The following is a 25,593-nucleotide window of genomic DNA, read 5'->3' on the forward strand; positions in this document are numbered from 1 at the left end:
TGCTTTTAAAATTATGAAAAGGGATTAATTGCAAGTAAATGCCCCAGTTTCACCTCCACCAAAGCGTCTTGATTTTCAAAAAACTGTCAAACTAGGGTTTCATGGTCTTGTTTTGTTTATTTGTTTTCCCTCAAAAATCCAGATATGCTTGTACAGTTTTGATTTTACTACAGATAACAAATAAATAGTTGCTGGCTTTGCTATAAAAATGTGACATAATGGGACATGTTGCCATCTAGATTGAATTAGAATCACAGGATGGTAGAAAAGGTTAAAAAGGAAATTCAGTTGCAGAGTGCTAGTCTTCTCAGTTATGCAAGTATTTGTAATGTAGATGAGAGGTACAAGGTGCTAATCTTCCATCACTTTATGTTTAGGGTCCCATGTATGGAGAAATATACTCAATTCACAGTCTACTCTCCCACATGCCCATACTTATTTTTGTAAAATTGTTTCGAAAGGTATTTCTGATGTTTGTAGTGAAAATTACAGTACAAATATAATATTAGCCTCATTAGAACGTCCACCATTTTTCTTTGTCTGTGATTATTCAATTTATCTCTCTGTAAGTCATCCTCCATGCATAGTCACAGCTCTAGTGAAGAATGAGAGCTCCACCAGTATCTCTATTTCTTCCCTGCCAGTCTGGAGAGGTCAGACTGCTGTCTTGACTTTTTTTTCTTTTATTAACATTTGCAATTAATTACTGATAGTATTGTTGTGATTGATTTTTTGAAAGTACTACAACAAAATTACTATTAGCAGTAGCAAGCACTGTGCTGGCATATATCATCGTAGCTACTCTCATAATTTATCAATTTGACAGGCCTAACTAGATTTTGCATGAAGCCAAGATTTTTCTCTTATCTTTAGAAGAGTTTGTGTGTGTAAGGTAAGATTTCCACTCAGCCTTTCCACTGCTTTAGGAATGAACTGGATAATCACCAGCTTCAATACTGGTGTTAGAAAGGGAAAAAATTCAAGTGGTGGGGATTACTCAGTATCAGTGATAGAAAAAGCACACACTATTTTATCACAGTTAAATAGCAATATAATTTATACATTCTTTTGCTCCCTGTGTATTAAAAAAACCCACAAGCTGTTGCAGAAAAGAATTTATTGTACTGTACTTTGCAATGGTCTGAGGAATAATGAGGATTTTAAACAAGGAAGCTTGGACAGATGACTTGGCACACTTAGAGCATTTGACTTTGTATTTACTAGACTGTGTTTTTTCTCACACTCTCTGTTGAGATCTACAATGCCCTGGCATGGTTTTAGATAACAATATGTTATCAAAGGTGCTGTTTTTCAAATAATACATAACAGATGTCCTTTTATTTTGGGATCACAATGTAGATATGTAGATATAACACTTAGGAACGTGATTTAGTGGGACTTGGCAGTATTAGATTTACAGTTGGACTTGATTTTAACAATCTTTTCCAATCAAGATGATTCTATGATTTTGTGAATCTTCATTACATTTTTTTGAGGTAATATATTCCCATCAAAATATCTGCTAGGCTCTCTCAACTATAAACATGCCCTGTGATTTTGCTGCTCATGTTCTTTTGCCTGAGGGTCCTTGGCTGGAAATGCAACCTGTGTGCATTTATCCATCTTGTGAGTTATAAGGCAGTGTTAATGTGTGTTAATGTGTTAATGGTAATGGCTGCATCATTTCCCTTAGAGATTACTGACTTCTGATTGTGAGTAAAATAATCACATGTGCTGGTAAAATTATCTGAGACCCTATATACATACTATAAGTTATTATTTTATTGATTGAAAAGTGTTGTTTTTACCAGTTTCATTAAGCATGTTATAAAATCAAAAACGGCAGGTTGAGATCCAGTTGTGTGTCTAAACTAATTGTGTCTAAATTAATTAACATACATAAAGCATAACCAAAAACATTGTAAAAAGGTTTTCAAGACTTAGTTTCTTATCTTTGTTAAACCTCAGGAGTCTGCAAGTCTTTAAGCAATAAATAAGAAGCTTGGGTGTGATTTAATTTATCCTTGGTCTTTTTTCTCATGAAAGTCCTCAAGTGAATTGGTGTAACCATGAAAACATTTTAAAGCAGAGAGCCTGTAATTGTCCAGGTTGCTCCATGAAAAGATACCTGCAAACCTCACATACCAAAATGACAGTATAGTCCCTAATTTACCCAAGACGATATCAGTTAGTCATGCTTTGTTTTCCTGGTTTGTTTTATTAGTAATTTGCCACTCCTGGTTAAGATTATCACTTAGGCCTGGCGATGTCTTGTCAGATGGGCAACTCAGCTTTGTGTTTTAAGATTTTGCTGATATGGCAGCCCTAATTCCTATCAAATTCCTATCAGCATGGTTTTTAGTCCTATTTTTGAACCCTATGCAGAAATTGTACAATTAATGTACAGCAGGAAGTGAAGCTGTGAGAAACTTGCCTGTCTCACCAATAAGACTGAACTGGTCAGGAATTCGTAAAACAAGCAGAAGTTGTGTACAAAGATGTGTGAACTGGAAGTCCCTTAATTTACACAGCTCCATCAATCCTGTAGCACTATAGGGGCATCGTATAAGCACTGTAGAACTATATACTTCTCTGCATGACTGGTAAAATCACTGGTACACTGAATGATGCTTTCAGTTCCTTGAAACTGAAAGGATGTCCAAAGCTGCAGAAAGCACAAAAGAGGGAAAGCAGTGAAAGGAGAAAGAGATTATTACAAACTTAGAAACTGTAAACATTTATTTGCATAAATCAAAAAGATCTTCTCGGGGTTATGTGAATAGCAAACACATTTATACAAGATAACAAAAGAGCTTTATTTTGTATAGGGAAAAGAGAGGTAGGGACTATGAATCTAAAATTAAAGATGGAAAATTACTTCTTGGACATTTGAAAGGGCCAGAGCAAGTATTATCTTCTGCTTAGTTTATGATGTGTCCTTTTCCATGAGGGGCTAGTAATAGGTTTGGTGAAAAGGATTTGGCAAAAGAATAAACTACTTGATGCTTATGATTAGAGATTTAAGAAGTTAAAGACACAGAGGGATTAGCAGGGAGAAATATTGTGCTGGTAAGCGAGCATTGCCAAAATCTTGTAAGTATTCTCCCAACTCTGGCATATTTTTCTTTGGGAATGTAATCGTCTTAAAGCATTAATTCTGCCTTCCATGCTCTTCTTACTAATTTTGGTAGCTATTGCAAGAGCTCTGTGAATGTCTGCTGAATTCCAAAATGTGATTCACTTCATGGACCCACTATGCTAATAATAATTCATGCCCAGTATTGGTGAAGTTTTGGCATAGAACATCTGCTGTGCTTTCTGAAGCGTGACACCCACAGATCATCTGTTTCAACAGACCCAGATTATCACTAGTAGAGTTTTTAATAAGAGCCCTGTTACTGGGAAGCATCTGCAGTCTTGCCTGCCTTCTAGCTGGAAACTTGTAAAAATGAGTTGTTGCTGCATCTGAAGTGCTGAAGAGTGCCATACTACTGTCATGTTGCATCAGGGTCACTAATTGCTGGGCTGTATTTTTGTAAATGTTCCATGTATTTGTCTGTGTTTTCCGCTTAGAGTTCTGGCAGACGAATACTACATCACAGAATTTTGTTGTAAGGCCAAGACACAAAAGAAGGAAAAGGCAGGTATGTGCCAATATGCTTGTTTATAAGGAACACGCCATCAAGTTTGTTTCATGTCTGCTGAGTTAATTTGTTCAGATGGAGTCCTGCTGCTCCTGCTGGTTTGGCATGAGATCTCTATATCAATACAGCTAATTCAAAAAGAGGTATCTAATGTAAGCTGAATGTTGATGGGTTCTCTTGGACGTTACCTACCTGAAGAATTAGAACATTTTTAAATACTGTTACATGGCAAATGAAAAAGTAGATAAAATAATCTTGCTCATTTTGAGTATAGTTTTATCAGAAATTCTCATAATTAAACCTATATATTTTTTATGTTATAATAGTGACAAGTAGCTACTTTACCTCACTTTATTTTGTTTCAAAATAAATATTCTAAACAGAGATTTCATTTTCTGTTTATTAAAATGGGGAAACCACTAAGTGCAGATATTTGTTACCAGTTACACTCTCTGTATTGTTAGACTCTAAGAGTTATATTCTCTCCATAGGTTCGTCAGATTCCACGTAAAGTTGAAGAGGAAACAAAATACATTGAGTTGATGATTGTAAATGATCATCTAATGGTAAGACTGACACATTTCAACATCTTACAATTAGCATCAAATTGTCTTAATTTATCCAGACAGCATAACAATAAAGAACAGTATAAGGCATATATAAGGAATAAATTCAGTATGTCCTTAATAGAAGAGGTGGTCTCTTTGATGAAGTTGGTTTTGCATTTTGGCAAGTTAATTTCACTAAGAATATAACTAGGCCTGAGGATCAGAAAGAGGGCTCAGAAAGTAACTAATGTCAGTGTAACTTAAGCTGATGATTTCCTTTCTGGCATTCCTGAGCATTTATCTTTGTTACAGGCATTCAGCAATCCATAGTGCAGTTATTTCAATTGTGCAGCAGCTGTTGAGAATGGGGAAATTAACAGTGGCAAGATTTTTTTGGTATGCCCCAATCAATGTAGAGAAAATGATTTTGTTAATATTTTATACTTTCTCTGGGAGGATACAGTGGAATACAGTGGGGTTTTTAACATAGTGGAAAGACACATAATAACAGTGTATTGAAGAAAAGCCAGACTCATTCAAGTGGGAAAAAGCACAGATTTATGTCAGTGAAGATGATTTATGAATCATCTAATGAAGGAAATATCAAAGGAAATGGCAAATTCTTCATTACTTGCAGTTTTCAAAGGTAGCTTCAAACACAAACAATGGATTTCCTCTTGAAGTAACTGGATAAAGTTCAGCCTGGTAGTGCCCATCCGACTAGTGACATTAGATGTTTTTATGATCCCTTACGGCTTTAAAATCAAAATATTTCTATAAATCTTGTCTACTTCTTCTGTAATGTGCAGCAATTCTCTCATGCAATACCTGAATTGGCAAAAATAGACATGAGAGTGTACAAGTGTACAAAAAGTGTGCCACTGTCCTTAGACAGTGTGTTTCTCCACCAGCTGAGTTTGGTGAGCACAGGAATAAATTCTTGGATTAAAATTAATAATATTGGATGAAAATTCCTTAAATCAGTGTAACTGTGTTTAATCATAAAGACCTGAATCCACAACATTTATCTTAGGATCCTCTTATCTGTTCAGGCCGATTTTCTTCAAGGACAATGTTTCCTAATTTTGTCTAATCACAGCTACTGCAAGAGTCAGTCCAGTTAGGAGTTTATTCTCTGAGTGCCGGTGATCAAAGAAGCTAAATAATTTCCTCCTGTGAGAAGGAAATACCATTTGCTGTGGGGTTAACTTCCTTGTTTTTGGTGGTTTTTCCCCCGTTCCTGCTTGAAAGGGTGCCTGTCCTATGCCCTAGTTGTGGGAAACTTCTGGCGCACTAAAAAATCCTAACTTCCAGCAAATCTGGACAATTTTCATTCTAAAATCAAGCATCATGGGGCACAAGATGGCAAAACATTTCTGAAAATCTTGTACCCTTTGTCTTAAATTCTTCTGAGATACCTGTGACTTTCATGCCCATGGATGCTCATTCATAATTGTTTTTCTTTCTGCAAATAGGAGTACCTGGACCGCTGTTTCTAGTGCCATTTTTATAACACTGCATTTCAAATTTCACTAAAGGTGCCATTGGAGTCTGATTACTGAAGTGGTTTGAACCAGTTACTATGGCTTTATAGAGTGTGCAATAATATATATTGCATAAATATATATATTTATATATATATAAGTATATATATAAGTATATATATATAAGTATAAGAATAAAACAAGAAAACAGCTTAAGAGAGAAAATTGAAAAAAAAAAGGGAATCTGATAGATTAAAACATGGATGCAGGCACTTCTGGGATAACACATCTTAAGGAGTCTCAGCTATGGAAATTTTTGTTGCTAATTTCTTCATTGGCTTTTGTGATTAATTTTAAAATTGCCAACAATAATGATAATGAAGAGACTAACAGAATGTTCCTGTTCTTATGTAATTTTCCAGTAAAGATTCTAGGCTACTTTCTAAAGAGGAATTCATATATCCTCACAACAGCTGTTGTAAAGTAGATCAGTAATGTGCATTTCTGACCAGTTTTCTACTATTGGTTATTTACATTACACTCAGCACAAGAGACAAAACCTTGTGCAGGGGCTTTATTTTGATATAATTGCTTTTTACTTCATGGTGTTTTGGAAATGGATGCTGTTTTTCTGAAATCTGCACCTGTCACTGGTCTGTGCTTGTTTCACAGTGTAAAAAGCACCGCTTGTCAGTCGGCCATACCAACAGCTATGCCAAATCAGTTGTGAACATGGCTGATTTGGTAAGTATCACTCAACTATATGTCCTTTCACGTGTGAGACGAGTCATAAGATTCTCCTGGTGATAGATGCAGGAGTTGTCAGTTCATGGTGTAACAATAGTAATGTATGTGAAGATTACAAATTTTTATCTAGAACCACAATCAATCACCTATAGAGCCTTTGTCTAACATAAAGCATCAGAGGGGTTTTATCTTGTGGCTTTAAACATTTAAGTATCCTGCTGGATTGCTTCTGAGTTTTACAGAGCACCTTTGATAGGACAATTTCTAGCACAGGATCCCTGCTTTGGCAAATTTAAACCCAAAAGACAATCTGAAATTCTAATGCATTAAAATTTCTCCAGAAAAAGTGCACTTGAATAAAGGAGTTAGAATATAGGAACATACAGGTGAACTATGTGGATTATATTTATAGGCTAAATTGGATGAGCTGCCGGCCCTTGCACCTCATTGCAGCAAAGTATTAGAAAAAGAAAAGTATTACTAGAAGAAAATGCTTGAAAGTATTTGATGTGGAGTGTTAACACAGCATTGAAATTATGTCCCTTTTTTTGTGATTCAGCCAGCATGTCCTGTAGACATATACAACAATGAAAAATTATGGCTTTATAGATCATTATTCCATATAAGAGGGCCCTTGTGTGTCATTGGGTGAGCTGGCTGTTATAAAAGACCCATTAAATTCAAATCTTTGATTTATTTGGAATGAAGTAATTTTTCAAAAATCACATTTTTCTTCTATGTAGGCTGAGAGAAGGCTAAGATAACTGATTGAGGAATTAAGCCTAAAAGTTTGGTTTAACCTGGTTTTCATGTTTGCTGGTTTTAAAGGAGATAAAATCACCTACAAGAATGAAAAGTGTGCTAGAATATGTGAAATATTTAGTTATATAAAAATTCAAGCTATTACAAAAAAGGGGTAAACCTCATCTTTGTTCTGTTTGACATAATATGTTTGTTCATTCTGTCAATGTACTAGATATATAAAGAGCAACTTAACACGAGGATAGTATTGGTTGCCATGGAAACCTGGGCTACTGATAACAAGTTCACCATATCTGAAAACCCCTTGGTGACTCTACGTGAGTTTATGAAATATAGGAGGGATTTTATCAGAGAGAAAAGTGACGCAGTTCACCTTTTTTCGTACGTAACCTTGTGTGATGTTATATTACTGGGGTTTTTTCTTTCCTTGGGGGTTGATTCTCACAAGTGGCTGATGCATCTCCTTTCTGTTGTGTGTGTAATCCACAATAATTCAGAAAATAAAGTTTTGGATGGGGAGGTGGGAAAAAAAATTAATGAACAAACTGCCTGCCAGTGAAACCAAAGGTTTGTCTCTTATTTTAGTTTTAACATACTAATCCTGAGCTGCATGTGCAGTAATCCTTTGTAATTCTGTGCAACCACCTACTCTACAAGTGCAGCTATCTGAAGAGTCATGCATGGTTCCACCTCAGAGGTTGACTTCTTCAGCAGTAGAGCACGGATTATTTAAAGGCAGAACATTGGTTTTTGAAACCAATGAGATTTTCTGCTGAAGTGCACTATGGCCTGCTTTACTTTTTTGAATGACCTGCATGCTGCAGCATTACTGAAGTGTTTCAGATCCTTAAAACAGTTTGTTCTCCAAAGACATTTGAGCTATAAGTGTACTAAACTGAGAAGATGTTATTTTCTCTAAGTATTTTAACTGTTTTGAAAATAAGATTGAAATAATAAAATATATTTACAAAAATACAGGAGAGATACATGGCTGAGATTTTTGATCCACACATGACATGCTAGATGAATATCTCTGTTGGAGTACTTTTTTCTTTCTGCTGACTCTTTTAGGAGCCTGTAAGAATAAACTTAACCTAAACACCTCACTTCACATGACTTCAGTAGAGTTCCAGGATACCCAAGCCCGGTATCCACCCTCAGAATTTTTGCACATACCTAATTACTGCCACTGATTTCTGCCTTGAAGAAAGCTAGTAAAATCTGCAAGTGGTGTTTGCAGATTTTTGTTTCTTTGTGTCTCAGATCTTCACACTTAAATGGGAATCAGGTTTTCTCATATCCTTTGTGTATCTCCTCTGGTGACATTGTAAAATCTTTGAGGGGGAAGTCTGGTTTTTATGAATGTGCGTGGATGGACTAGGACAAAGAGAGCCCGATTTGCCTGTGGTTGGGACTCTGGATCCCACTGTAATGCTAATTCCAGTACTATCCGTAGCACCACCACCAATGGTTGTTGTGGTATTGCATTCATGGATTGTTTAGAATCAGCAGTTTCTGAAATTGTGTCTGTGAGTGAAGCACAGCTAAGCTGGGAGGTGGGGGTAGCTGGTGTGAGGGTACAGTGGTTACAAATGAGCTTCCACCTTTAGCACAGTTGGCCCACTGTGACCCTTCTTGATATTTTTTCCTCTCACCTGAGAAAAATAATTTGTCGGATGGATCAGTACTCTCAGGTGGAGCAGAGTATATTTTGTCTCTGGTAACTGGCAGTCATTCATGCTGAAGTGGTCAGCACCAAAGGGGTGATTAGATTTAGGCTCAGAGTGCATCTGTTCCTTGGATGAGATTGGCTGTAGTTCCAGGGAGTTTTCACCTACCTCTGCATCTTCTGCTAATGCATCTCCCCTTGAGTTTTACCACATCAGCAGTGCCCAATTAGACGCGTGTCGTTTTCACTAGTCCCCTGCATTGGGAGCATGGTGGCCTCTCCTGAACTCTACCTGGAGCATGTGCCAGCAGAAAGCACTTGCTGCAGTAGAATGTCAAGAAACAAGGGGCTGGGCAGATCCAGGTGGTTTGGCAAAGTAGTCCCCTTCTTCTTATATTAGGCAATCTGAAAAGGAGGAGGGAAGATGTTATAAGTTTTCTGGAGATAACTTGTTATGTGAGGTTTGTGAGTGGTTATCAGTTTTTCCCATTTGGTTTTGCATAATTTGCAGCATAGTGGTGGCATCCAGCATTTGTAAATGCCAGCTTCTCACCTGGAAATCAGAGGGGTAGATACTGGAATAGGCAGGTACAAAACTCGTGGACTGAGCAGGGTAAACTTCTTTTCCTTTTCATTTTTGTCAAAGGGGGAGTCGATTTCAGAGCAGTCGAAGTGGTGTAGCCCACACTGGTGGAATCTGCTCCTTGCTTAAAGGCGGAGGTGTGAATGAGGTAGGTGGGGATACTGGTATGAGCAAAAAGTGGTGGAAATTTTTCTGCAGGGAATTTATCAGTGCAGACATGTTCCTCAAAATATTTTGCTTGTTTTTTGCCGATGTAGACTTTTACTGCAGTTCTATAGAAGGGACACTTCAATGAAGAGTGATGAGTGAATAAAGCCAACACACTTCAAATGCATTTTTAAGCAAATTCTGCAATATTGTGTCATTCATCTTTCCAGCCACAATGCCAAGAGAGAAACAGACTTTCTCTTACTTATCTTGTCTATAAGCCAGTGTTTAGTTTTCATCTAGCTACCCTGAAGTAAGAATTCTAACACTGATTTTGCATTTTTTTGCCTTGATATGAGAAAAGCTTCACTTGAATCTGAGATACCTGTGTGTTACTGATTGCTTTTCCCACCTTGCTTGTTTCTTTCAGTTTGGAAAGCCAGACTTAATGGCAGTTACCCTGGCACAGACCTTGGCCCAAAACATTGGCATTTTCTCAGACAGAAGAAAACTTCTAAGTGGTAATTTTATTTGCTTTTTCACTCTGTCTCAAGTGAAAAATCTTAAAAAGTGGAGGACCTTATCAGTGTCCTATCAGTGTCTTTCTGATATGTACTTTTTCCTTCAGTTTCTCACAATATTGAAATATTTTTATTTCTTGCAGTAACATGAGAAGGGTCTGACATACTAATTTTCCTCTATTTGAATGCTCTAGTATCCCCCTGCTTGTATTTGCTGATGGCACTGGTGTCGCCATTTCATCCAAAATAGACCATAAAGGTGCCTTCCACTTCCATTCATTTCAGGGAGACTGGTGTCCCACCTACAGACCAAATGGCTGCCATCTTATGACATGAGTGTGGGAATATACATTATGAGATCAGGTTATAATGAGGAACCTCCTCAGTACTGGTATATAGAACAGTTCAAACAATACAACTTTTATCTGTTTTCCTTGATTGATTTCCTTGTAGATTACCCAAATATCCAGTATTTGCTACCCTACTGCTTCCACTTCTTTGCTGTAACCTTGGTATTCAGCTCCTTGGTTATGCCTGTTTACCTGCAATGCTTTAATCCCCACCATTGTGCCCACAATAAGCACTTCACTTTGCCTTCCCCCTTCCATGCTATATGAAGTCCCAGCTTGATATGATTAAAATAAAAATACAGTTTTGAAACAATTTAGAAAATGAACTGGGATATGGATTTACTGGACTGTGTGTGCTTTTGTGGCCTATGTTTCAAAAGATAAATTACTCTCTTGATTAATGGATTTTTTTTTTCAGGCATTGTAAAGACAATATATAATGCAGAGATACAGCTGCATTTAAAGGTTTTTTTCAGATTATGTAATACTATTTTTAAAAATACTCAGAAATGTAGGACCAGTGCTCTATCATACAGACATACTCAGTATTCCTTTTCCAGCCACATAGTTTTGAATGGATGTAGGGGCAGGGTAAAAGTGAAAATTATAATAGTGGTGACTCCCTTTCTTTATGGCTGAGAGGGTCAGGACACTGTTTTGGTAGGGAGAGAGGAGAATGCAGTTGTTAGACAGAGCTTTGTTTGCTTTCTAATTGTACTTTTAAAACGGAAGCAATAAACTGATTGTGTATACAGTAGGAGAAGTTATGGAACATACAAGTGGAAAGAATTTCTACTGAAATTAGAGCAAGACACAGCTTTGCAAAAGGAGGATTGAGACCAGAGCAAAGTGATCCCAGCTGGCAGGACAGAAGGAAGTTGTATGGGGAAGGGAGGCAGGCAGGGGAGGAAAGAAGGGAGGGAGTAAGAGCAGAGGAAGAAGCTGATAGATCCTGCTCTACTACTTTGTGTTCATTGATCATTCCATGCTTTTTTTGGTCTGAATTATTGTTTGGGGTTTTCCAAGGGACGATTTTCCGAATCACCTTACCATAGTTGAAGAAGAGAACTAAAAAAATAGAAAAGTCAAATGATTATTTTTTTTTAAATCTGAAAATTCGGGAAATTAGTATCGGCACACAGGAGAAGACAAGAAAGCTTACTCGTGATTTGCAAGTGCAGAAGGCAAACACTGCATTTGCCTTTAACAGAAGGAAAGAAAAACAGGGCATATTTTCAAAGCTCAGGATTGCATAGAATCATGTAGATTTAAAAAAAAATTTTGGCAAGATGCACCGATACACTAAAACTAAAGTGTGCAATAAACCAGCATATTATTCTTTTCAACTTGTCTGGAAATATGAAATGGAATTGAGTACAGTGTGCTTTTTATGATAAGAATTGTATTATTTAGGACTCACAAGACTTAAGATGTAACTTTTTTTTTTTTTTTTTTTTTGGGCAGGTGAATGTAAATGTGAGGACATGTGGTCTGGATGCATAATGGGAGATATGGGGTAAGACATTTCACTAGAGAAAAGTAATGGTTTTCATACAGTGACATAACGGAAAATTTTCTCTTTTGTGGTTCAGCAGAATATTTTTGATGACTCAATTTTCAGAAAGTAAAGTATTAGGTATATACCATACAGAGATACCTTCAAAGAAATGTGAGAATAAGTGAATTCATGAGACGGGCATGTGAGGATTTTTGGTGTATGCTGATTTAACTTGGAAAGCACAAGGCTCAACAGTCAAGCCAGGCTGCAGAGAAGCAGAAGCAGGCATAGGTTGTTTTCCCATGCAAATTTCTATTGAGTTGCAGAAACAATGACACACACTAATTCTTGAAATCCTATAATCAAATTTCTGAGGCATGTCTCATTTTCAGTGTTTTTGGCGGAATCTTTCATCTATCTCTATCACTTTTTATCACACAGTTTGTGTGATATTGTTAGAAAAACTGCCCCCATTGGAGGTTGAGTATGTTCATACCCATGTGTAGTGCCACTGGGGAGATTTTAACACAATGACTGGTGAATCTGCAAATTTTTGCTGGTGGATGAAATTTGATGCTTTCTGAACCCTAACAGTTTTTATTACAGGCCTGTCTATTATCATGCATATGAATTACATTGTAGTCTAGCTTTAGATATGAACTACATTGTATTCTAGTTTTAGATGTAGACAGGTCTCAGTTTTTAACTAATTTTGAATGGATCCGCAAATTTTCACAATAACGTTGTGATCAGAAAAATTTTGAGCAAAGAAGTATGTCCTATTCAAACCTCTATGAAATTGTGAATGGTGCCCTTTTCATCTTAGAATACCTGAAAACATACCTGGTAGGATTTTTCTGGTTTTTGGTAAGTTAAAAACCCAGTCTGAGAGGCATTTTTGATTCTTATAAAAGTTATAAATTCCCATGTTAGGGCCTTTAAATTCTTTATCTGAAGTTGAAACCTTTCACATAATTTGGTACATGAAAAAGCCTTGTATTTACCTAGCTTATTGCTGAACTTTGGTGAAATCTACAGCCTCTGTAGTGTTTAGACCAAATTAATGAGCATTACAGGTGGAAAAAGCCAATTATGTTTTGGAAACTATCTCTCTCAGCAGTGCTGGCTAGCACTTTGGCTAATATTTTTATATCCAGTGGTGAGGTGATAGAAGAAAGCCCTTGAGAGTCCAAAATCTCCTTGAAGCATAAGTACTTTCATGACTATGGACCTGAAAATAAAGATCACTGCAATTGCCTTGGGAAAAGTTATTTCCCTGTGAATAGGATCCATGCAAATATTCTCTGCATCACATTATTTTTAGGTGGGGCACAGTGCCTCAGGGGCACTCTGTACTCAATTGAAATTTACTGAGTGGGACATATGACAGAGGGAAGCTGAAATGTTAGGTGGTGTTTGCTAGAAGCATGTTTAAAATGGCATAACTCTATTATATAAAAATTCTGTGCGTCAGGGGAACCATTTCCTCTAAGAGAGAAACAAACTATAAGCTGTCTTTTTCTCCTGCACTTTGCATGGGAGGAAATAAATGTATTTCTGAGATCAGGCCTGTTAGTGTAACAAGTCATACTTGTGCGAATGACACACTGTAATCAGATTTGCGTTGTTTAGCATGTAAAAACTTAGTGAAATATTCTAGACTTGTCACATTCCATGAGCTTTGTGTCATTGTTGAAATTTCCTTGTTATTTAGTGGAAGGATTTTTAAATCAAAAGAAATAGAAAAGTCAGATAGACATACAGTCACTCTGATTCTGAAGAGCATGTTTTCATTCTTTTTCTGAAGTATAACATTGTATTTCTTCTGTTTCAAAAAAAAAAAAAAACCCAACAAAAAACAAAACAGTGTAAAAAGCATGAGAGAAAGTAATCCTTCTACCTTATTTTGTTAGGTACTATCTTCCAAGCAAGTTCTCTGAGTGTGATATTGAAGAGTATCATGAATTTTTAAACAATGGAGGTGGAGCTTGCCTTTTCAATAAACCAACCAAAGTAAGCATTACATTAATGTTTAATATGATTTCTGTTCTATTGCTGATTTTGATGAAACCAAGAAAATTTAAATTATAATGTTGGAAAAAAAAACCCCTGTAGTTTTGATAGTTCTGGTTCTCTCTTAAGTTCTAACTATTCTGGTAACATATGGGTGTAAGTAGATTATTTTAGTTCATAATAGTTTGGAAATTGCTTTAAAATAAATTTCTGATAAAGTGGTTTCATGTCCAGTAGTGTATCCACAGCCTCTGATCAAGACTCATCCCTCACACAATTTGTTCTGAATGCTGTGAATACAATACTATTTTATATTTACAACAGGTCTGCAATGCAGGATTTGCCCCAGTGTTTTGGTATATTACTGCTCCATTTACTGAAGCATGTGTTAAAATGTAAAGCAAGCAGGATAATGATCTTGACTCTTTTCTATACATAGTTAATGTTAACTGTATTTAATATCTGTCTTTCAACAAGCAAAGGAAAAGAGGCTAAGGCAGTAAGATCGCTCAATGTGGAAAAAAGACTTATCTGGTAACTGAAGTGTTCATAGATGTAAAAGAGAAGAAAGTCAATTCAGGAGTGATACATGTTCCTTCTGGTGAACATGAGAAAAACTGCATCTTCTGATAACCACAGAATTTCAATAAAACTTAAAGAAGGAAAGAGAAAACATCAAATATGGACAAGCTAAGCCTGCTTATCTCTTAAAGGGCCCTTTTGATGAAAGAGTATATTATTAAAAGTAGAGCAAAAGCACTGTAATTCATTAATTAGATGTAAAACTTCTTATTTAAAATGTACCTGAGTTTTAGAGATTTGGTTTTTTTTCCATCTCATTAAAGGTGGAGAGGAATACTGGTAGACTTATTTACTGGCCAAGTGTATTGTTTATATAGTGTAATGTGTCTTACTTGATTTATTTTAGTGATTGTGTTCATTTACACATCTGTGAGTTGGAAAAAACAATTACTCTCTTTTCAATTTAGTTTGGCAGCACTTTATTTTTTTCTTTTTATTTTTTTTTTGATGGCATGCCTAAATGTGAGTTAGATGTGGAAGCCAGGGTGATTTAGTCTCTTTTATGCATTGTGGTTTGGGTTGGTTTAAAGGTTTGTCAATGGATGTCTGTCTAATTAACAATGCTGTCAAAGGTGTTTCCTAGCAAGGGTGGTGAGACACAAATTTATTTTTGTTTTAAAAGCATTATGAGATAAAGGAAAGCTGATGTGACAAGGTGCAATGTTTGGCAGTGCTCCACTCTTAGATCAGCTATAATCTCAAACATCATATAAATGGCTGCTGGAGCAGATTGAACATAGGCACTTTTCAAATTATTGGATGAATGACTTTGGAGAAAGGTTATCAAATTTGCTTTTAATGTTCGGGTTTTTTTCTTCAATTTTGTTTTTAGCTGTCCCTATACTGAAGCACATTGGCCCAGTATTTCAAGGCAGAATTCTCTGTTACTGCTGTCTCTTTGTCTCTGCTGTGCAACACACCAAGAGATATTGAAGAAGTTATGCTTTCTGGAAAAATACATAGGAAACAAGCAGTTTAAACAGCTCTTTAGTAATTCTAAAGGCTTGCATACATTTTATGTTAAATTCTACGTATGCATTGCACGTTGTAGTCAAATTTCCATTTCAATAGGGGATGTAATAATAACACATCAGCCTATGCCAGGCTGTGGTTTGTGGCACAGTGAGGTACGTGGAGTGATGCTCCATCCTGTGGACTCCTGACAGAAAGGCAGCAGCCGGTGAGAAATGCTCTACACCATGTACTTGTGCAGATGGCTCAGGAGCAGAGTGGTTTTTGGAATGATCCTAGTTTAATTGGAGAACTTGAAGACTGAGCTGCAAAATGTTAGTCTAGTGACACACTTAAATGCCTTCTCATTTATGTAATAAAAGCTACTATTATGTTTTCTTATGTCCAAAGGAAAAAAAAATATTTTATTTTAGAAGAACTACCTTTAAAAGTTTCAGGAAGACAGATAAAATTAAACTGGAAAGAACAGAATATCAGTGTCCTTTAAAAGAGGTTAGGATGTACAAATATAAATATTTTGATCTTTTAAGTTAGAGTCCAGTGGGAAGGCTGAAAGGAAAGGGAGGAATCCTCATCATCCTTCTTGTGCATATCTGCCTGTGTGTAATATATACTTACAGAAAACTGTGAAAGTTCCCAACTGTGGTAGAAGAAAATGGAAAGAAGAATCCAACTACAACAAAAGAAACTGAAAAAGAAATTGAGCATCTCTCCTTCCCAAGCAGTTCTGAGCCACATAAAAGGACTGCTTTTTATGGCTATTACTTCTGAACTTACAGTGCAGGCTTTAACCTTTTAGTCATTGTCATATCTTTATTTCTTTTTCCTTTATTTTCATAGCTTTTTTTCTTCATTGTAACTTCTGCTCAAACAGAATTTACAGTAAAGCTGACACCTATGCACAGAAGATACCATGTAACTCAGCAGCATTGCTGTATTTATTTTCAGGAGTACTTATTCTCTGTATGTTTCAATTGTGTTGTGTCACTCTGTGTGTCCCTGAGTCATGGGAGCTGTTTTTCTGTTAATGCATTTGGAGAGCTAGCTTAAAAACCATGTTGTACAGAGCAAATATGACAATGATTCCCTTAAAAGAGACATGCCCTTTGATTTCTGAATTTCCATGCAGCTTCTGGATCCTCCAGAATGTGGCAATGGCTTTGTGGAAGATGGAGAGGAATGTGACTGTGGGACAATAGCGGTAAGTGTGATGTACTAGATTTGTACAAGAGTTGGTACTGCACATTGCTGCTGTTAGTGATAAGTGAAGGAAGACAAGTAAGGTGAAGGTTGTGTGCCCAAGGATTCATAATAATAGCTGCCTGTGCAGAATCAGACTTTCAAAGGCAAGAAAGAAAGCATTTTCCTAGGTGGAAACACTCATCAGTGCTGTTAGTATTTAATGACAATATGAAGTTAGAAAAATTATTTTCTGTCTTGCACAGGAAGCAGCAGTTTCATGCTCCACAAGTATATGCCTTTTTCTGCCTCTAGGTGCCTAAAGGAATGAAAAAAAATCCATTCAGGTAGCATGCTAAGAGCAGTAATAAGAGCTTGGGGTTGATGTGCTTTTCCCACGTATTCTGTTCTGTGTGTGTTCCTCAGGAGTGTGCCAGTGAAGGAGGAGAGTGCTGCAATACCTGCACCCTGACCGCGGGCTCCCAGTGCAGCAACGGGCTCTGCTGTCGGAAGTGCCGGGTAAGGGCAGTGACCCTCACTGTAGCAGCCTGGTGGGAATGCATCCAGGCAGCTGCAGGCACTACAGCACTTGTGTTTTCCCTTGCAGACCTTGTGATTACTCTTCTGAAAGCTTACCTTTTAAAACTGGCTGAAATCTGATTTTTCTGAGGCTGTACTCTGTCTTTTAGGCTTGGCTTTTTGGGGCAGGGACTGTCATCAAATGCAGAGGTAAATTGAATCCTTCCAGTTTCAGACAAGTTTGAATCAGGCTGAAGTTCTATGACATCTCATTAGACATCCTTGCTTAAAGAATAAATTAACCATAAAGTTTCATTAGATGTACTTATTTTTTCACTATGAGGATGATGAGGCACTGGAACAAGTTGCCTAGAGAAGCTGTAGATGCCCCATCCCTGAAAGTGATCAAAGCCAGGTTGGATGGATCTTTGAGCAAGTGGAAGGTGTTCCTGCCCATGGCAGTGGTGCTGGAGCTAGATGATCTTTAAGGTCCCTCCCAACCCCAACCATTCTGTCATTCTGTGAACATGAACATCTTTATCCAGGTGCCACTCCCAGTGCTGTATGTGTTGTTCTGGATTTGCCCCATGAGTCTGAATGGGAAAATCATGCCACAGAGTGTCTGAGGGAAGGATAGAGTAAAAAACACAAAAGCGCAGCCAGCAGAATTACTCAGAAAGGTTAATCTAAAAAACACCTGACTTCAGTTTCAGTTTGGTCTGCCTGTGTCTCCTTATGTTTGGACTGACTGAAATCCCATTGAGTAAAGGGAATCAAGCCCTATGTAAACTGTAAATTATTCTTCTTGATACATCAGTAAATAGTAAAAGGAGATTTAACCAGATCATGGCTCTAAGAGAGCCCTGTTAAATATGACTTCAAATAGTTGTTTGTACTCGTTTAGTAATAAAGATAATTAGTATTAATGTAGTTAAAACTGTGGTGTACTATGTGTGATATTTTTATCTTTGTCTCTGCACATTTGAGGGTTTCATTCCCTTAGGAGGATCATTAATAATAACTCTGGATCACATTCTTGACTTTGTCCTCATCCTAATGTTAAAAAAAGAAAAAGCACAGATTATGCTGGAACACATCACATTTCCCTAAGCACATTCCCCTTTTTAAATGTAATAATTTAAAAATCAGCAGATTGCCAGTGTGGGTGAATTTTGCTCAAGAATCCAAGTTGCATAGGTACCACATTAAAGACTATCAGAACAAAACAAAGCTTTTTTATACCTATCTTATTTTTATGCAATTGAGAGAAGGATTTATCTCCTTTCAGAGTGGCAAGGGTGAGTGACTGAACAGAAAAGTAAAATTTTACTACAGTGTTTATCAGAACAACTCAAAAGACTCTGTGTAATAACTCCAAACTTGGGATTACTTTCCCCTGTAATATCCTGCCTGAAAGCAGGAGTGAAGAATGGGTTGAAAGCAATACATGTTGATTATACATCCCAGAATCCTGTAGTGTCTCTGACAGCATTTGTGTCTGTCTGTATTTTTCCAGTGACTGGTAGAAAAAAGAAGCTGAGGGCTGAGAAAGTACAGTAGTCTAGATCTTCCACTGATGTGTGCCTGTTCACACCAGCTTGGAATTAGCAGTTGTCCCCCAAAAAATGTATGTGCACGCAGATCCAAAACAAAAAACAAACAAAAAACCCCCCAAAAAACCAAAAAAATAACAAAAAAACCCCAAAAAAAAACCCAACAAAAAAAAATCACAGGCACAGGCCTGCAAAATGAACTGGGTTTCACAGTCTTAAGAAAACTTTTGAGGAAAAATAAGGAGCCTGTAATATGTCTATGACCCGAAACATTAAAAACTGCCTCAAATGAGATATCTTCCTTCTTTTCTAGGTCTTGAGACTTAGCACATAATTCTTTAGCCAAAATGTCTGTATTAGGTTACTGGTACACTTTTCATTGTTAAATATCCAGTCCCTTAAAAAACGGTGTCAAACTGTACGGAATTCAGTGTACTTATTAATAGTTCCTGTTCTGCAACAATGGGGGATTAAAATAACCAAAGTGTTATACATAGAGCTCTGTGGTATTCTTCATCCCTAGAGAGAGATCAGGATGACTTTTTCTGTTCTGTAAAAGAAGAGTAATATAGTCACAAAAGGCACAGTGACCTGGTAGGATAATTCTCCTGGTTTAGGGCAAATTTGGGAGAGAACCTCTGAAGGGGTTCCTCTAGAAAGCAGATTAAATCGGCCCCTCCCCCAGCTGGTTCAGGAAAAATACTTCCTTGGAGAAAAGTGAAAAAATGAATAAAACTGCCAGCCACTGCAGTATTGGTTTGGACACCCCCAGGGGTCCTCTGTGCCAGGAGAGACTTCTCCTGCTTGGCCCCACAATCCACACCCTTGGGAGGGGGTGCCTCAGAGAGTGAGGGGTACCACTTGCACCAGTAAATGGCTTGAGTGGTGCAGCATACACACCAGGGAAAGAGAATCTTCCCACTTCAGTTGGTATGTAAATATGTCCCATTTTTTATTTTAGATAGAACTGTAAGGAAGCGTTGCATTTAAGACAAGATATGGAGAAACTAAGACACTCGTTTTCTATGCTTTATTTTTCCAGTTTGAACCTAAAGGAGTTTTGTGTCGAGAAGCAGTGAATGATTGTGATATTGCAGAGAACTGCACAGGAAATTCCAGCCAGGTGATGTTTATGTCTTCTATTCATGAAACAGAAGAACCCCACTTGTAATCTCAAAATCACTATGAATGTTTTGTACAGTATGATGCATAAAAATTGTGTTAAATCAGTTGATGCTGAAAAAAACCAGAATGATACTGAAATGATTTTTCATATGACTTTTGTCATATGAACATGCTTTCATGTTCGTCTGATCTATGATCTATTAATTATTTTCTCTTTCTATAGTGTTCTCCTAATATTCATAAAATGGATGGATATTCATGTGATAACAGACAGGTAATTAGGACCTCAGTTTGTTTTACATTCTTTCTTCTATTATAGATTGCTTTGTATGGATTTTGTTTTAGGATCTTTGGAAGTCACTTGGGACAGTTCTGCTAACATTCATGACTTTTGGATGCTAGTCATATTTCTAATAAAAAGAAGATAGAATCACATATTCTTTGCCTCAAAATAAAGTGTGTGACTAATCTTTCTATTATAGAAATACATATTTTGGAAAATCAAGTAATTTGAAATATTTTCTGTGGTTTTTTTTCTTTCTCTCTAGGGTATTTGCTTTGGAGGAAGATGTAAAACCAGGGATCGGCAATGTAAATATATCTGGGGTGAAAGTAAGTGAATGTTTCTGTTTCTAAGTTGGTTGTTATACATGTGACTTGAAAGACTATCTTAGCTAAGAAAAATTATGGAAGGGACATACTGAGAACATTGAAAACATCTAGAACAGTATGTCTCTCTCTTTCTTTCACTCATAATTTTGTCTTTCCATTCTCTTTTCCAGCTCTTTCTCTAGTGTTGGTTAACTTACTGGTGTTTGCTCTGAAATCTGAAACTTTTGTTCTCATTAATAACAACCTAGGAAGCCTGTACTCATGTTCATTAGTTTATTTCAGTGGGGACATTTTTGACCAATAAACTCTCATTAATCTGAACAAAATTTAACAAAAGTCCAGTGGTGGCATCATAAAGCTTTTAACTGAGAAGAGCACTGTGCAGAGTTTCATGGGCCACCTGCAGATCATAGTGTGTCAGTTCACAAACTGGGAAGCTCTGCTTGCTTTGATTGTGTATCCCCGTTTCTCATGACATGGCTTTTCAAAGTCATCATCTTAGAAGAGATTTGTTTCTGTTTTTAGAAGTGACAGCTGCTGACAGGTACTGCTATGAGAAGCTGAATATTGAGGGGACTGAGAAAGGAAACTGTGGAAGAGACAAGGACTCTTGGATACAGTGCAATAAACAGTAAGTTGATCCATTTAGAAAGCTACTAGAATGAGGTTCTTACCCCTGATCCAGTTCTTAAGTTGTCATGAAGAGACTCAAAAAGCCCCTCTATGGATTAGATTTCTGCAGACCTTTGTGCAAGAAGTCCTGGAGGGAGTAGGGTGCCAAGAAGAGATGATCCCTGACAAGACAGCACCATCTGAGCTTGGGAGAGCTTGGACCAAAAGTGGTCTCAGTGAGGGTTAGCAGTGCAGAGGAGAGAAGCCTTTGGTTTCACATCTTAGTGTGGTGTTCACTTTTTATGCCGTGCCATTGCACTGCTATGTTTTGTTCACTTTTCATGGTATTGTAACTTTCCAAGTATATTCCTGCAAGTCGCTGCCTAAAGCATTTTTTCACATTGTACATATATGCAGTTGATTATTTCTGCCAATTTCTCAACCTTTCACCAGACCTTATGAAACTCTTTTTTCAGATTTCTCCATTCTGTCCATGACATTTGATTTCTAGTTCTGCCTACAGGTGAACTAATGCTCTTTCCCACTTTTTTAACACAGATTTGCTAACCTTACTTCTGCTCCATTACAAATTCATTAGTAAAAAATATTCAGTAGTATGGGAGATGTTAGACCCTACTATTCTGTCAGTGCAAAAGTCTCCACATATGAGTAGTGAAGTCCCTTCAGCAGTTGAATTAAACTTGGTGTCTATAGTTCCCTTACATATGTGTCCTATGAGAGTGTATTTAGAGCTAGTATCTATTGCTCCTTTATGGACCAGTTACTGTATCTTAATAGATCATTTAATTAGTTTGGTGTGGTGTGTTCTTGACAGCTCCCTGCTTGTTATTACTCAGGGCATTTTTGATTATGTGTTATAAAAAGAGTTTTCCCAATCTAACTTCCAAGGGAAAAATTTTCTTGGGAAACAGCATCATTTGTGGGAGTTATTGCCAGTGGGAGAAAAGCAGGGAATAACAAATAAGTACCAAGCTAGTGATCATATTTTTGATTGTCCATTTTCATTGAATTTTATTTTTTATGAGCATCTGTTTATTTTTTCAATGCAGGGATGTGCTTTGTGGATACCTTCTGTGCTCCAATATATCCAGCATACCCAGACTTGGAGAACTTGATGGTGAAATCACAACATCAATCTTGCACTATGGAAAAGTCTACAATTGCAGGTAATTGGAAATCCTGAAAACAGAACAATCAATATCCATCTTGCATGAAAAAGCAGCTTTCTCATTTCTAAGTGGAGAAAAACTGTTTCCATTTTTTTCCTATTAACACATAACCATTAGTTCAGTTCAACCTTTGTTAAGCTTCAGAAAATTACCTGCCTTTGGGGCAGTTTTGCAGTCCCCTCAGTATTTAATTTTGCCTGTAGAGATGTAATGCTCTTCTCAGGCTCTGTGATTTTACATTCTTTAATATTTGTGAAGTGCTTCATGTACCCAGAATAATTGAGACATATGCCTGCACTGCCAAACTTAACTGGTAGCCTAATTCATTGCTATATTGTAGCTGAACTATGATTATAGATGTGCTATGTTTTGATAGCTTCACACAAGCGTAAGACGAAATTATGTCCTAAACAGGTAAACTGAATTTTGTCTAACTCAGGCTGTTTCACGGAAAAATGATCCTTGTGTTCATGATTTCATTTGTTTGGTGTAGATACACTGTTTTGGTTTGTCTCATGTTAGGCCCAGTGAGCTCACTAAGGCAATCCTTACTCTTACCTGTCCTGGGCATTGTGTAGCACCGAAATGCAGGCAGCAACCCTGGGCCCAGTTTCTCAAGCAGTCCCGTCTAATCACAGCACAAGTCCCCGAGGTCCTGTTGACTGTCTTGCAGTGGTGGCCACGTGAAGCTGGATGAGGACACGGACCTGGGCTATGTGGAGAACGGGACGCCGTGCGGGCCGGACATGGTGTGCCTCGACCATCGCTGCCTCCCCGCCGAGGCTTTCAACTTCAGCACCTGCCCCGGCACCACCGACAGCCAGATCTGCTCCGGACATGGGGTGTGTTCCTGCACTCTTTAACACTTTCTGCTGGTTTTGCTGAGCCTGGCCTTGTGTAGTCTACCAGCTGGACCTTTCAGGAAGCAAGCAGTTTGACTAGAAGTCATAAAACTGGAGAAGTTTTTGAAAAGGAAAAGGGAAAGAGGCATATAAGTAAATATAATGCATTCCAGTCCAGGCATCTTAAACAATGAATCATAGTTAGTATTAGTTTTACAGAGTTTTATCAATCAATGATTTTGCTCACTTTTGCTAAAACTTGATTGGTATTTTTTTCAGCAATGTTCTGGAGAATAAATACAGAGGTTTTCTGAACTGAGAAACTTGGGTCTCTGTTCTTCCAGAGACCTGTTCTTTTCAATTCCCTCTTTATCACATAAATAGCCAAGAAGATTCATGAAGTTGTTGATGATGTTGGATTTTGTGGGCTGAGAGTTCCTTTACCCTGGAAAAGAGGGCAGAGAGCTGGCTCTTGGCTAGTTTCTCTGTTCGGTGTGCAGTCTGTGGCTTCACTGTGGCCCTGGCGAGCCCCCTTGTCCCTGACATAGTTTGACACAACATCGAAGGCCCTGTGACTGAGCTGGGATCAAGGAAGCTGTTCTCTCCTAATGTCTTTTGTCTTGTACACCGCATTAAAACTTCCTTATTTATCTGAAATCATGCACTTCTTCGTATTTTGAAGAAAAAAAAGTCATTAAGATCAGTCTCCCAAAGCAATTATAAATGCTTCTATTAAATACAGATTATGTTAAAGTATGTACTGAATAAACATTACATTTATTTATATAAAATAGAATAGCACATTTAATGCATTTATACCTAACATAAATTAAAAATTGCTATATATTAGAAGTTAGTTAGCAAAATTTTGTGAGCAGTAAAATCATGGCTTTATCTCTGTACCTATACTTGAGGTATTAATTACGGGAATGAATGAATAATCTGATTTTTTTCTGAGCTACACTTTTGACTGCAGGTTTGTAGCAATGAAATAAAATGTGTCTGTGACCGATTCTGGGGAGGAGATGACTGCAGTTCTCACATCAAAGACGATCTATTTTTTGATAAGGATGCCATCAATAAAGGTATGTTGTTAAAATTTTTACCAACAACTGAAAATTCTTGGATTTGAAGAAAGTTCATTAAGCAAAACTAGGTCTCCTACTCTTTCAGTTAGTACACAACATGCTGCAGCATCAGAAGCCTCATTCCCACCACAGCAGAAGCACTCAGTGTCTGTAGATGAAGCCTCAGTCTGTGCGTCTTTGGGAACTGGTATCAGTCGGTTCAGTTCCCCCATGCTTATTCCAATCATCTGAGTGGCCTTATTAAGCATATTGATAGATTAGGACAAGCAAAAGGTTACTGGGACGTTCCATATCTAGATGGAAAGCTAATGCCTGACTTTTATATTTTTGGAGTGGAAGTTTTTATTCCGCTTGTCTTGAATACAAAAGAAAGATATATTTTGGAAAAATCAGATTGTAAATGTTGGTTGTTAGAAATCCTAGTGGGGGGACATCTTCCAGAATCATTGATTTGCTTAATTTATTCAGCTATGGAAGGCTGGAAGGCATCTGAGCAAAACCAAACAAGTAGTCACTTTTATTCCATGGTAAGCATGTATTTGTAAGGATGTAATCTACAGCAGTTTAATGCTGATAATACTGTTTTGGCATACCTGGCACAGGTTTCCCATGTAACAAGCATTCAGTTGATGGAAACAGACACAGACGTCAAAGCTTGATTTGCAAGGGATCTTGTAAATAACTTGTAAAGTGATCTTTTTATGTCCAAGCTATGCTTCAGGAGTGTATCATGGGTTACAATTAATCAGCCTAGTGAAAGTTGTTCCAGCTGATTTTTGAAAGATGGTGCATTTACTGCTTTTGTGTATTTTTCTTCTAAAACCATGTATATTTTTGTCCTAAAACCATGTGTATTTTTCGCCTTTCTTGTGTTTCCAGGTGTGGTTAGCACAAATATAATAATAGGGGCTATTGCTGGCACCATTTTAGTGTTGGCTCTCGTTTTAGGAATAACTGGTTGGGGTTACAAGTAAGTACATTTTGTTCTTCTTAATCGAGTTTCAAAATATGTGTATTTCATGTGATAGCTGATTATATTTTTAAAATAACAATTCAAAAAATCTAAAAAATCCGAATTCAACAATATTTATAGGTAACATTTTTGTCATATTAACATTATACAAGCAATTCTTACATTTGCATGTGGTTTTAGAGAGCTTGATCCAAATTTGAAATTTATTTCTCACTTAGTAATTTCTTTTCTTTTTTTTTAGATGATCAGATTATGATTTTGCTGTATGTGACAAAGGAAATACAAGAATATGATCTGATTAAATTACAAATTTTACCTCATGATGAAGTAAATATAGCAAGATTAGCTCTCAGTCAGCCAGCAAAGCATTTAACCATAGG

General features: G+C 37.1%; 1 protein-coding gene across 13 annotated transcripts in view; it reads left to right on the plus strand.

Annotated features, from left to right (window-relative positions):
* The window catches only part of ADAM22 (ADAM metallopeptidase domain 22), a 134,936-nt gene that overhangs the window by 80,492 nt on the left and 28,851 nt on the right, over positions 1-25,593 (plus strand). For all 13 annotated transcript variants that reach the window (XM_072925504.1, XM_072925505.1, XM_072925506.1 and 10 more), the window contains exons 8-25: positions 3,574-3,644; positions 4,136-4,210; positions 6,349-6,420; positions 7,400-7,566; positions 9,501-9,585; positions 10,015-10,105; positions 11,920-11,971; positions 13,867-13,966; positions 16,650-16,721; positions 17,126-17,218; positions 19,814-19,894; positions 20,120-20,170; positions 20,445-20,508; positions 21,034-21,139; positions 22,191-22,307; positions 22,984-23,152; positions 24,129-24,237; positions 25,120-25,210. In XM_072925504.1, coding sequence (XP_072781605.1) covers positions 3,574-3,644; positions 4,136-4,210; positions 6,349-6,420; positions 7,400-7,566; positions 9,501-9,585; positions 10,015-10,105; positions 11,920-11,971; positions 13,867-13,966; positions 16,650-16,721; positions 17,126-17,218; positions 19,814-19,894; positions 20,120-20,170; positions 20,445-20,508; positions 21,034-21,139; positions 22,191-22,307; positions 22,984-23,152; positions 24,129-24,237; positions 25,120-25,210 — 1,666 coding nt within the window. The remainder of the gene's footprint in view (positions 1-3,573; positions 3,645-4,135; positions 4,211-6,348; positions 6,421-7,399; positions 7,567-9,500; positions 9,586-10,014; positions 10,106-11,919; positions 11,972-13,866; positions 13,967-16,649; positions 16,722-17,125; positions 17,219-19,813; positions 19,895-20,119; positions 20,171-20,444; positions 20,509-21,033; positions 21,140-22,190; positions 22,308-22,983; positions 23,153-24,128; positions 24,238-25,119; positions 25,211-25,593) is intronic.

The sequence above is a fragment of the Taeniopygia guttata genome, chromosome 2 (genome assembly GCF_048771995.1).
Source record: "Taeniopygia guttata chromosome 2, bTaeGut7.mat, whole genome shotgun sequence".
Taxonomy (NCBI): Eukaryota; Metazoa; Chordata; class Aves; order Passeriformes; family Estrildidae; genus Taeniopygia; species Taeniopygia guttata.